The following is a 14,023-nucleotide window of genomic DNA, read 5'->3' as shown; positions in this document are numbered from 1 at the left end:
TTACTACACCTCAATACAGTACATCTATACTGTACCATCAAACCACATCTACACCACATTACTACACCTGNCTGAAGCAAAAATACGTTTGAATTTCCCGCTTATCATATCAGTAACGCCAGAAAGTTCAAATCCCAGAACAGACGAATTTTCCAGAAGAAATAATATAGTTCCCCGTGTCCTCCTGTTTTTTGCGCATCGATAGATTACATGTATTTGGAAGTGATGCGGCGCTGAACGGACTTGATTGTTTCCTTGGAAACGCTGATGTTTCCATCAACTGGAATATTACGTTATTTTCAGGAGCATATATACTCGGAATTTTTTAATTAAAGTGGTCCTTTCAGTAGGTGATAACAATTTCAAGGACATTCGTTTGAAACAGATTCCATGTCTAATCGGTCAGATTAGCATCACTAGCAGACAACGTTCACAGGGGCTCGGTTTCGTGACTTTGAGTAATGGATGACATCACTGAAGAACCACAACACTTAAAAAGGTATTTAACCTTGTCGATACCCTCGACTTTTACAAGGTTTTATAAATGCTGAATTTTAGTGTTGTGGTTATTCACTGATGTTATGCATAACTCAAAATCTGGAAACCGAGCCCCTGTGTGATGACGTTGACAAACTTGGTAATTTCGTATCTAGAATGGTGCTTACAATAAATTTTTGGTACTTACAGATCTTATAATAAATTTATATTGTCATAATTTGTCAAGTTGCTTTATTTTTTGCAATGACCTTCATTGCTAAATGCTAACAAACCTAAAAAGTTCTCTGACTATAGGCCTATTGATACCAAAAGTATCTGGTGGCTATGTTTGTTTACCTATAGGACACCTGGATCTGTATTTCTACACTGACCTAATCACTGTAAATTGCAGTATACAGTCTCATATACTGGAATTTGGTTTACTAACGACATATAGGTAAATGCAACACAGAATGTAAATATACAAGCATGTTCAATATATAGCTTGCTTTAACTTGTATACAAAGGTAAAAGTGTGATCTGTCAGAAATGCTCAAAACAGTCAACATTATTTTACGAATAAAAATCTGGCCTAAATCACCTTTATGATGGTTGTTTAAAATTATAGAAAAATCAGTTAAATACGAAGAAATGGACTCACTTTTCTGAAGAAACCATAAATTCTTTCTTTGTTTTCAAAAGTTTGTCTCCGAGCATTTGAGTTCTGTGGCGGGTTCTGTGGCGTGGTACGTGGCGCGGCGGGAGTTGGATTTGGAGCAGGGGTGCGGTTAGAGGCTGGGTTGGGATTTGCTGGAGGCATTGGAGTACTTGGTTTTGGAGGGATGAGATCAATTGTGTTTGCCCTAGGTTGTGTAGGAGGTCTAATAACGAAGATTTGAGAATTTTGAGAAGAGCCTTGAGCTGAAGTTGGTGCTGGTCCAGGTGGGCATGTTGGGGTTATGTAGGTATTGTTAACATAGGAATATGGAGGGGGAATGTCTCCATGTCCATCTGAACAAATGAAAAAGGTAGTTTTCAATTCATTTATCAACTTTAGATATTACAGCCCATCAGTACATAAACATGTTAATACATTACATAATACACATTTGCATGACAAACAGCGCACATAGTAATCACTAAACATGTTGTCAATATACACAAAAATATACACGTAGCTGCGGCTCACGTCAATTCTCTCCAACGGCACCTTTGTGGATTTTTATGACACCACAAATAGAAATTGATATTACACTATATCTACACCATTAGGCATATATGCCTAATCTTCTCATCTAACTCACCATTTCATAGCACCTATCCTTTGTTGTTGTCAGGGTAAAGGTACTTCTACAAAGAGTCTGAGGGTGTAGAATTTGAAGTCACAGTCTGTGGGCCTGTGAGAAGCGAGGCTTGGCCAGATTCTGGGCTCAAATTCTACCTCTGAGTGTAGAATTTCTTGACAAACTCACACTTACATAATTCATAATGATGTATTCTTTTTATGTTATTCAACGATATACTTGTATGAAGGAAACCGTTCAATGAAAAAGAATGCTCTGTATGCCTATAAACCTCTTTGTCACCTAATTAGGAAACTTGAGGCCATTGTGATGGCATAGTGGATGATTCTCGAACACCAAAACATCATTAGAATAAAAAAATTTGTTCAAGCGATAAAATTGAATAGAAGTCCTGACCATATTTGGTATACATAATGAAATCACTAATCACAAGACCACATTTTAAACAGAATCAGTGTAAATAACAGAATTGGTGAATTTTGAAACAAGCAAACAATGCGTCCACCTTTAATATTGCACGGTGGCTACACAATGAAGAGATCAGAAACTCTCTGGCAGCCAGCAGATTTTATACAATTTGTTCATTATGATCATGTCCATTCACATGAAATTATCTGACACTCAAAGCTAACAGGAATTATTTCTCCCCAAATGAAATGCCACAACTTGTTATTTGCCACACACCTATATTGTGAATGTTTCTTTTTCTCACATATTTTGTTTGAAAATTGCAGCAAAACAAGAATTTGGTGAAAACGAAAATATCATACCCCAACTATTCAACTATAGTATGACATTATCTGATTGTAGTCACTGTAGATTTCAGACAGATGCCACAATTATTGACGATTCCAATTCAGCATATGTAGCTTGTCCCTGGGGCAGAGAAAACCTCTACAGGGAACTGACCAGATGGACAGAATGACTCTTTTAAGAGTGAGATAGAGGAATCTCAACCTGAAGGGGGAAGATTTGTATGATCAGAAACATGAGGTTTTCGGCTAGTGTTTGGCAACTTTAGGATCTTCTCTGAATGATGAAGTTCATGCCTCTTACCCCACAGGGGTGAATGAGTATTTTTTTCTCACACCATTATTTCTAGGGAAAAGATAAGAAGTCTTTACCTACCAGGGGAAACGACAGCTCACATACGTTATTATTCTGAAAACGTCACCCTTGACTCATCACATTATGCAGCATAAAAAACTAATCTCACATTTTGTACACCTTTGATGTGTGCTTGGTACACAATTACAACATATTTTTATGGTAGGAAAGTGTGGAAGAACATTCAAACCTTCTTCCAGAGCAAAGCCTCAATGCTAAAATTCTAAAATCTTATCCTTGGGTTTTTTAATCGAACAGGGAAGAGAGATTCTATTAGTCTCACACCAGTCCATGGTAAGAGAACAACAGATAAAGTAATTCAAACCAAAAGGGATGAAGTTTCTGTTTTCTTCTAGCTTATTTTGATGTCATAATCGCTCAACCTTGAAGGCCTGAAGTTGGACAAATAAATTTCAATGCACCAGCTGGGCACGGGGAATTGCTGGTCAGGTTGGCAGGAAAGAGATATCCTACACTACCACATTCATTGTGACTGCTGTCTTACATAGTACATAAAGATATTGATTACACCAAATAAGGAGGCATAAAAAAGTATCCAGTGTATGACAAGGAATTAGTAACCGCTGTTACAGAGTATATACCCACTGATTATGTTTGGCGGTGGGTAATATGATGCTGAACCAACAACCTCCTCATAAGATGGCGGTGGCGCTAAGGGGTGGTCGGCCATTGTGTCTTTGTAAAATGAATATCTCTACAATACAAAAGGAAGCCAATTAATAGAAATATACATATTACATGTTTAAAGTCAATCTACCCTGTATCATTCTGAACACACCACTTAAAACTTGAACCAAGTTTTAAAAAGAAAACCAAAAGCCAACAGAACCAATTTCTTCCTCAGAGTTAAAGCTGACAGTGCAAGCTAAAAGGCTTTCAGTCAGCATTTGAAAAAAAAAAGGTTTTATTATTTTCTGGTTTTTGGATAATGTTCCCCACCCTCGATATCCAGGGGTTACGCTCACTTTCACTTGTAGAAAGCGAAAGTGAGCGTTACCCCTGGATATCGAGGATGGATGTTCCCAAGTGACTTTCTCTTCATGATCAGCTATTGTTTCGAGGACCGACATTTTAGTTTGTGCTTGCTTAATTGGTAACAAATATAGGTCTCCTTGGGTATAAAAAGTGCATTACTACTAAAACCGGTTAACATTCCATCTTGCAATTAAATACACTGCGCATCCTGATCGGCTTGCTTTCACACAAGATGGTATTACTAGCGGGATATCTGAAAGGTAGGCATTAGTTGTATGCATTTTTCTTTCAGGGGCGTTTTAATTTTTTTGGGGTGGGGGTGGGGGGATGGGATTATGCGTTGAAAATTTTAATTGGTCGTAAATTTGTACTTTCCTGAAATAAATAATATGTTTGATGTCTTCCATTTCCACATTCTTCAACTGATTTGATGAAAAATGTTGGTTCAAAATCGTCAAAGTGTTCTATTTATTGTAGTGTCACCTTGCGCACACATTGAACAAATGATAACCAGTTTGACAGGTTATATGCTTTTTATACCCAGGGAGACCCATACTCGTTACCAAGCAAGTACATTCTAAATATTGGCGCTTCCTTAGATAACCCCGACAGCCGGAAGAGATAGACACTACATGGGGAACATCTCAAAACCAGAAAAAAAATGAAACTTTCATTTTTTTAATCTTGTTTGAAGAGTTTTAACTTGCACTGCACTTTACAGTTTTCCTGGGTTTTTTCCTTCAATAGTGTGGTGTACATGTGTTTACACATCAATGGCTGGAGACAAAAAAACAACATTTTTTATGTAAAATCTAGAAGCAGTTTCTTAAGACTTGTTAATTCAAACTTCAAAAAGACCTGTGTTATACAGAGAATACTATAAGCAGTTTCGACCATTTGTGACACAGTCACGGTAAACACACATATATAACAGTTGGTAATAGCCATTGTTTATTCATAGATTTAAATCAGTCACATATCAAGTACATGTACAGGTGGTAACAACATCTCATATTAGTACAGTAATATAAACTCATATCTTCTTTGCGTTGTGTCTCAAATCTTCCAGTCAATGTCTCAAACCTTCCAGCTAAGTAAGGTAAGCTGTATCAAATCCATATCTCTCTAGCTTCTAAGACATATACCTAGACACTCTCCCTGGCATATAAGACCTAGCTGTTCCTTCTGCTGGCTAAAACCATACCCTCCTCCCTCACTCTGTCTCGGTGTGCCCCCCTCTGCCCTATCATACCGCTGCTGTCAGTAATTATTAGTCCTACTACTACTATAGTAGTGCTCAACACACTGTCTAAACAAAAAACCAACTGACAGCGCAAATCCGGATTTACTCGGAATGATTCGCGCGCTTCCCATATCCAATACAGAAGTAGAGGTGTTCCGAACAGGGGGTGCATTACGAGAATTGTTATCACATGGGGGGGTGCATTAAGAGAAACTTATCACACGGGTGACCGGAAGTGGTATCAGGAGTGGTCAGAAGTTATCAAATATGCAAAAACACTCATATTTTGAGTAAACATATGATAAATAAGCCTACCTCTACTATACTCCCCTGCTGGTAATTAAGCCTACCTCTACTTTATTCCCCTGCTGGTAATTGAATAGGCCTATCTCTACTTTACTCCCCTGCTGGTAATGATATAAGCCTACCTCTATTATACTCCCCTGCTGGTAATTGTATAAGCCTACCTCTACTATACTCCGCTGCTGGTAATGATATAAGCCTACCTCTACTATACTTCCCTGCTGGTAATGATATAAGCCTACCTCTATTATACTCCCCTGCTGGTAATTGTATAAGCCTACCTCTACTATACTCCCCTGCTGGTAATTAAGCCTACCTCTACTTTATTCCCCTGCTGGTAATTGAATAGGCCTATCTCTACTTTACTCCCCTGCTGGTAATGATATAAGCCTACCTCTACTATACTCCCCTGCTGGTAATTGTATAAGCCTACCTCTACTATACTCCCCTGCTGGNGATATTAGCCTACCTCTACTATACTCCCCTGCTGGTAATGATATAAGCCTACCTCTTCTATACTCCCCTGCTGGGAATTAAATAAGCCTACCTCTACTTTACTCCCCTGCTGGTAATGATATTAGCCTACCTCTACTATACTCCCCTCCTGGTAATTATATAACCCTACCTCTACTATACTCACCTGCTGGTAATGATATAAGCCTACCTCTACTATGCTCCCCTGCTGGTAATTGTATACGCCTACCTCTACTATACCCCCCTGCTGGTAATGATATAAGCCTGCCTCTACTATACTCCCCTGTTGTTAATGATATAAGCCTACCTCTACTATACTCCCCTGCTGGTAATGATATGTAAAAGTGGAAATAATTCGGATACTTAACATTCGATATTTACGATTGACAGTTCACCACGTTTCGTCAATCATCTTGTTGTTTTCACATTCGGAACCTAGTTACGTAACCGGAAGTGTTCCGAGTAGCTTTGCTCGACTATTGCACGTGCAAAGTGCCGTGTTTCTGTCTATATAAAGCGGTGGTTTTGTATAGTTCGTCAGTCAGAAGTAAAGTCCTCGTAAGACTGCCTGACTCACTCTTTTGCTCCTTCTTTCTAAGACTAGTTAGGTAATAATGTAGGGCCAGCAATAATGTTTAGTGTTAGGGTTAGAAAGTAGTCTGTACACATGTCTATATAGAATTTCAACGTAGAGTCCGTCGTCTATGCTTATAGGAGTAGGCCTCGTAGCCACTAGTATTAATGAACGGTGTTGTATAGTGTGAGTAAGGGTGTGAGATATGTTATCGTCTATTGTACTGATATTTCTTCACACTTGTTGTGTTTAATAAAAGATACTGAAGTTTATATCCTTGAGTCTATGTTCATTTGCCATAGTTCATGTTCATCAATTTATAAGACCCCAATGGACCCAAGATCACCGAACCTGGGTGTTGGTTTTAAAGTGGAAAACTGCTCCTTTTACAGATATAAGCCTACCTCTACTAATTATTACTCCCCTGCTGGTAATGATATAAGCCTATACCTCTACTATACTCCCCTGCTGGTAATGCTATAAGCCTACCTCTACTATACTCCCCTGCTGGTAATTGTATAAGCCTACCGTGGTGCTACATTCATCCCCATATCATATCAACATATTTTGTTTGAGTTTGGTAGAGCTCACTTTGTTATACATTGAAAATTATATAGCTGTTCCTAATAAATAGGAACACTGAAGTTGTTATTATACAAGTATATAATCCTCAAAATTTTAACTGTTAATTTCAATCACAACAAATAATTTTACATATATTTTTATAAAAAGATAACATTAATGAGATATATAAAAATATTTGTTATTTTTACTTTCTTGCACTTGAAAGAGGTAAACTGAACAATAAATGTTATCTTTGGTTTTTGATGCTTAAACCTTATGTAGGTGACCTGATGCCATGTCTGCCCTTCGGCTCAAAAACTGCCTAAACAATTGAACATTTACCAAATGCGACTATTATTTTGTAAATTGTAATGTCGTGCAATTCTTTTTTACATGCTGTAAATCGTCGCCCGTATATCATGGTCCAAATATGTAGCATGCAATGTGCAAGTTTTAAACACACAGAGTCAGTATTGAGCCACGTCAATCTTCGAACTTGGGCTTTAGGACTAATATGTGAATCTGATTATAATTATAAAACGCTGGCCCTGGCATGTTTCCGCGTTTTGGCATTTGCGACGTAAGCTTAGCCTACAAAAAACCCTGATAAACTGTCTTCAATAGACATAACTTTCTGATTATCTATTAACATGTTAACAGTAACGTGTTATCTTGAGATAATCAGAGATTTATCAGGAGACTTTTCTGCTTACCTCGACTGGCCAGCCTCTGCACCTTCGTTGCTGTGTTCTTGTTGTTATCACTTCGGGTATTTCAACAGAATGTCGATCGTCCTAATTCCAACCAACCAAATGCCGCATATTTTTAGAACGTGACACCCAAACCCCATCGGAACACCTCGTGTGTGTTCAACTTATCGTTATTACAAGCTACCCGTTATGTAATTATACATTAAAGATGCATGTTCCAGGCTTCCATAGCCTTTTTATATCGGTATGTGTCTGAAACAGTGAATTGCCTCAATAGATATCACTGAATTGACTTACGGAACACCAAATTAAGGGAAATAAACTGTAAATTAGGACGGTGTGAACAAAAATTGGGGCGTGAGGGTTTTGGGCCAAATTGTCTAGCTGTTATTCAAAATTTTGCACAGTTATATTTTCAAAATAATAAATGATGGTTATGATTCAATTACAGATCTATCCATTTTACAATAAGATAAGTATAATTAAAATAGGAGAAATTATTACACCTATCCTCAATTGAACAATATTCCATCTTCCATAATCTGAATGTAGATAGATCTGAGCTAGAATAACGTCGAAAGTAGTTATATGAGTATTATGTAACTCATATGAAATAGATGAAGATGCTATTCATTTAATATGAATATGTCTGCGATATAATGGTAAACGTAGACGATATAAAAACCCGCATATGCTATAAAAATCGTTTGAATACAAGAAATTTGTGAGACATTGGCAACGTTTTGTAATATAAGTGTTGCATTGAATGAAGAACTGGATTCTATCAACCAATGGGCACATCGCTGGAAAATTAACTTCAATACCCAAAACACGAAAGGATTAACTGTATCTAGGAGAAATAGTAATCATCCCCCATTGTCTTTGATAATCTAGTTCTACCAAATAAAATAACTCATAAACACTTACGATTCTTATTAAATACTACGGGAACATCGGGGATCACATTCATGATATTTATAATAAAGCATGTAAACGTTTAAATATATTAAGAATGCTTAAATACAAAGTTGATAGGAAATTATTGGAGACATTATACATTTATCGTGTGTCAAGCCTATTCTAGGGTATGCAGATGTTATCTAAAATAACTGTTTAATTGGTGAAGCTAATCTTCATGAATCAGTTCAAATAGAAGCCATGAAAATCATATTCAGGGTTAAGATATGGTAAATCTCATCGTAAATTATATCTCGAGAAAAATATGAAGACATTGAAAATAGGAAGAAATAAACATAGAATAATTCTGATGTATGAAATAATAAATCACTAAACTCAGGACTTTCTCTACAAGATAATAGAACCATTCATAAATAATAATAATAATAATAATAACCCGTATGGTTTAAGATTTTTTAATGTACCGCAAGCAAAGACTTATATTCATAAGAATAGTTGCTTTCCTGATGCTATGAACTTATGGAATCATCCAGACCCTTCTATAGCAACTGCTAACACACTTGAAATATTTAAACATAAATTACATCATTATTATAAAATGTGAACACCAACTTTCTACAATATAATGGACTAGTAAATGCACTCAAACATTTTCTAAGAAATCATAATGTTTATTTAGAAAAGATCTCTCTGCCAGCTATACCTCAGCTTTTGGAAATATTTTTCAAGAGAAAAAGAGGATCAAAATATTTTTATAACTGTATTATTACTCCAACATTGTTGCCAACTGGGATCAGAAAGTGGAACCAGGAGGTGGACTTTGATAAAGAAAGATGGGCCAAGATATTTAGAGTAGCTTTTTCAGTCACTAATAGTTCAAAATTACAGTGGTTCCAATTTAGAATTATACATCATTTTTTGGTTACAAACACTTTCCTTTATAAAATAAACCTAACTGCTAGCCCTTACTTTATGTAACATGGAACATGAGACAATACTTTATTGTTTATGGGAGTGTCGAGAGGTGCAAAATTTACTTTACTTGGGGGAAATAAAGATTGATGATGATGATGATGATGTAATCATGTGGATAATGAAATTTCAATTCTTATTAAACATTATATCTACAGAACTAGATGCCTCAGCAACTCCCTAAACCTCAATGCACTCATCAATGTTATCAAAGATCATTTCCTGGTTCAAAAAATTGTAAATAACAGTAAAACTGAGCTTATTAAAGAGCGTTTTGAAAAAGGTTGGAGAAAATGAAAACCTCTTTTAGAACTATAGTGATAGTTATTACCAATGTTATCGCTATTAATAACCCTTATATAAACATCACTAACTTATAATTTTGGTTCCAGTTGGCAACTTTGAACACTTATGCATGACCATTTTAACCCTGGGTTCGCCCGATTAGCTCACTATTCCACTCAGTTTTATATCTATATATCACGAAACCATGCCTCTCTGATCTTGTCTCTCCCCTCTCTCACTCTTTCTTCCTTTGCTCTTTTTGCCCGTTCTCTTTCTTTTTCTTCAAATGTGCGTAAACAAATGTGTACATGTATTTACGATGTGTGTTTATGTGTGTGTGTTGGTATGTGTGTGTGTGTGTATGTGAGTGTTTTCTCTTTTAATATGAGTGACAAATATTGACATTATGGATGTGTTTAATCTTGAAATGAAATTGAGGTAATTATTTAAACAATAACTGGTTGTCTGGATGTAATTATTGTTGATATAATTACAAGTGGCCTCCGGTAGATTTGCCAGAGGCCACTTGTAATTATATCAACAATAATTACATCCATACAACCAGGTATTTTTTATATTTACATATTTTTCTTTTTTAAGACATATTCCTACAAAAACCATTTGCCCTGCCTCAAAATACATTTCAGGCGGCCATTTTGTTTGTTTACATATTCCTACACCTGAAACAGGCAGTTGTAATTATAGTCGAGCAGTTGTAATTATAGCCTATATAATTACACTNACTCTCACAAACAAGTGACGTAACAATCAATACCTGCTCCCAAGAGAAGATAACTCTGCAATACGCAAAGACGGAATTGGTTCCCGCCGCGACACTACTCACCAGGGGGCGCGCGTGTACTAGGGGGTTACTCAATCGCAACTTCTCGGCCAATTCCGGCTAGGCGCGGAATCATTGGCCGAGAAGTTGCGATTGGGGGGTTACTACCGATGCCAAGATGGCGGACGAGTGTTTTCAGAACTGGTCGGTACAGAAGCTGAATTGGGGAAACGGAGTGCTACTACCCATGGCAGAAAAAGTGATTTAGTTGAGAGGTAAAACATATTTTATTTCATACTGAATAAAAGCTGCATTTATTGTTGCCTTTCTATCAGTTTCACCCGTCTGCTGTTCGGGTAATCGACTGTCACTGTCGGTGTCATCGAAAGTGAAAGTAAGTTTGGGGACAGTCCGAAATACATAATTATCATATTCGTTTAATTTTTTGATCGGCGTAGATCTCCATTCCTATCAATAATGATTGAGATCAAGGTGTGAAGATAATAGGAAGATTTTAACAGTGCTTCTTTTCCTGGTTTGAACAAGCAGGGGGGAGGGGGGCGGCGGCAACAATCCCACTGTCTTCTTTCTTTTGATGTCCTCCGTCTCGGAATTGACGATTATAAACGTGTTAGGGGATTAACAACAAAATGTGATTAATTTACTTTGAGGGTTTTTGCCATAAGATAAAAGAGTTTTACATCAGGTAAAAACGGCGTTATTTAGTTGTGTATTTGTTGGAACACAGCCAGGATCTATTTGATCACAGGCATATGCATGAAGTTATTTTGAGTAATGTGCAACACCTTATAATTAAGAAAACCATTCAGTGGTAGAATCGTCCCTCTGAATAGCAGTATGCATGAGAAGTGTGTAGGTGAACTATGATGTTCTCATCAAAAGATATCAGTATACAAAAAGATGTATAGAAACACAGGGGCTCCGAGAACAAATTACAGAATATATCTGTTTGGACTGTCTCTGTAGAAATGACATTTTTTAAATTATTTTTTTGTTTCATATAACAGAAATTAAGGAATGAAATTAAATACATGTAGTGTAATAGTAGTATTACAGACCGATTTTTTTTAACTCACTAATTATAGGCTGCATATTTTTGTTTTTATTATTTTTAGATTAAAGGCCTATGAAAGAAATAGGAACTTCAGACAATCTGCTGTTTACCTGCCCGATGCCATTTGTGTGTTCGGCCAATTGTTGGATTTCAGCAATTGATACCAGATCACAAGATTATCCTTCCCAAATTGACTTGGCTGCAGATAGAGGAGTACTTCTTGTACAGATTGACAGGTATTTATAATCGAAAGATTTAAATACAATTGAGTGTCATTGGTCATGTTGCAAGTGAATTTTATTTCATTAAAACATTACACAGCATTCTAATGAGTCATAGTCCTGTAACTCTTAATGTAATGCATCCTTTGTACACTGTATTCCTATTTTCAATTACTTTTTACAATTCATAGATATTAAAATTTCTTATATAAATTTTTAATGAATAGAGCAACCAACACAAGTCAGCCAACAGTTGTAGTAATGTCATGATCATCACACCATGACCAAATCACATGGTCTCACAATGCACAGCTGACCTTTGTAATGTGTAATGTGTTATAAAATTGTAATGTGGAATAAAATTGAAAGTACTAAGCTTAAATGCAGTCATAGGTTGGCAAGCAGACAGTTAGAGCCCTTAATTTCTACCAATCTTTTATAAATATTCATTGTTTCAAAATGACCCAGATTTACTGCAATTCAACTTCAGACTTTTTTTGGTAAAAATCATTTATATCAATACTTTTACAGATTACTGAAGAAGGTGCTCGGGAGTTGGGAGACCCAAACCAAATTCCAAGTGAAAAGTAAAAATAAAATGGGTGGAGGAGAGACAGTCGAGGATTACTGCATCTAGGTTTGGGGAAGTAACACATGCCACCTGTCATTGAAACATGGGGGAACTTTGTGAGAGTCTTGTTTCATCTTGGACTCTTAACACAAAAGCCATTCAGCATGGACAAAATTATGAAAAGAAAGCTTAACCAAATTTGAACAAACAATGATGTTACATGTGAAGAGGGCTGGACTGTTTGCACACCCGAAGTATCCATATCGGGGGGCTTCACCTGATGGAATCAACGATGAAAAGGCTACACTTGAAATAAGATGTCCATTTGTAGGTTGCACATCATTTATCACAACCAGCAAGATGTTTCCGTTTCTTATATATGATGTACTTTGTTGTACATGTATATACATGTACTTTTGTAGACATGCTTGTCCAAAAGATAGAATTTGACACTGAGTACTGTGAATTCAGTCCGTTACCCACATTAAACCTATATTTTGTGAAACATTTCATGACTTACATTGCTTCTCATATGTAAAAAGGTCATGGTCAATATCCTTGTTACTTTCTATAGATTTTTATTGTCAATATTATCATATTTGCTGTAATTTGTACAAAGGGCACTCAAAAATTGTTGAAATGGGGTTCTTATTCGGGTAATAAGACGAGCTTAAGCAGAAAAACGTAATTTCTACTATATATATAATCATGATCATTAGAAAAACTGTGACAAGACAGCATTCAAGTCCCTTGTTTTTTAAAACTTATTTGTGAGCATCAAATCCACGATCACCAGGCGTAAATACCTCCTGAAAAAGGAGGAGGGGTACTTATTGAGTGAGGAGCATTAATTATGGCAAAGATGGTATAAGAAATATCTTAATGGTTGACAACTTCAAGATATATATTCATTTAATATATACATGTACGTGTATCTAAATTTATCTTGCAATAAGCCCAAATCAATGTAGTTTGCAGTCACCAAACATGAAAGTACATTTTTTATGTATTTTACAGTAAAGATTGCTAAAAGTTTTCTCGACTTGGAGACACAAATTAAATTTCAAGCAACCATTATAGAATGAAAGACGAGTGAATAAGAGAAGGTGGGCTTATTTATGTATAGTGTAGTACATGTAGTTTATACTAATGAAACAATATGTCAAGTATATTGACAAGGCATTTTTGTCCACTAAGGGGGCTCTGAAATTAAGAAGTGAGAATCAAATACACTGTATAAATAATTCTTGTTGCAGGAAAATCCAGTCCAGTACTGGACTGCTTTAGCAATGTTACAACAGTTATGAAAGCTTCACATTCCACATTCACCAATGTTATATTGGATCCCTGTACTGACTGCTGTGATTGAACTATCCCCAACAATTTCTTCAGTTTGCAGTTTCATCAATATTGCCTGGTGGCAGCTCCACTTCCTGCTCCACATCACC

General features: G+C 36.3%; 1 protein-coding gene and 1 long non-coding RNA gene across 2 annotated transcripts; one reads left to right on the top strand and one right to left on the bottom strand.

Annotated features, from left to right (window-relative positions):
• Positions 1-1,114: 1,114 nt before the first annotated feature.
• LOC110459373 (formin-like protein 14) lies at positions 1,115-7,833 on the bottom strand. Its single transcript, XM_021511594.1, has 3 exons — positions 7,756-7,833; positions 3,495-3,603; positions 1,115-1,488 (listed from the first exon to the last, which is right to left on the bottom strand). The coding sequence occupies exons 2-3, from the start codon at positions 3,577-3,579 to the stop codon at positions 1,115-1,117; spliced, it is 459 nt and encodes a 152-aa protein (XP_021367269.1). The 5' UTR covers positions 3,580-3,603; positions 7,756-7,833.
• A 2,891-nt stretch (positions 7,834-10,724) lies between these two features.
• On the top strand, positions 10,725-14,017 carry LOC110459355. Its single transcript, XR_002463888.1, has 3 exons — positions 10,725-10,983; positions 11,845-12,019; positions 12,536-14,017. It is a non-coding gene; the product is annotated as an uncharacterized LOC110459355 (long non-coding RNA).
• Positions 14,018-14,023: the final 6 nt, after the last annotated feature.

This window comes from Mizuhopecten yessoensis, unplaced genomic scaffold (genome assembly GCF_002113885.1).
Source record: "Mizuhopecten yessoensis strain PY_sf001 unplaced genomic scaffold, ASM211388v2 scaffold10045, whole genome shotgun sequence".
In the NCBI taxonomy this organism is placed as follows: domain Eukaryota; kingdom Metazoa; phylum Mollusca; class Bivalvia; order Pectinida; family Pectinidae; genus Mizuhopecten; species Mizuhopecten yessoensis.
The sequence above is the reverse complement of the archived record's forward strand: the minus strand, read 5'-3'. Positions and strand labels throughout refer to the sequence as shown.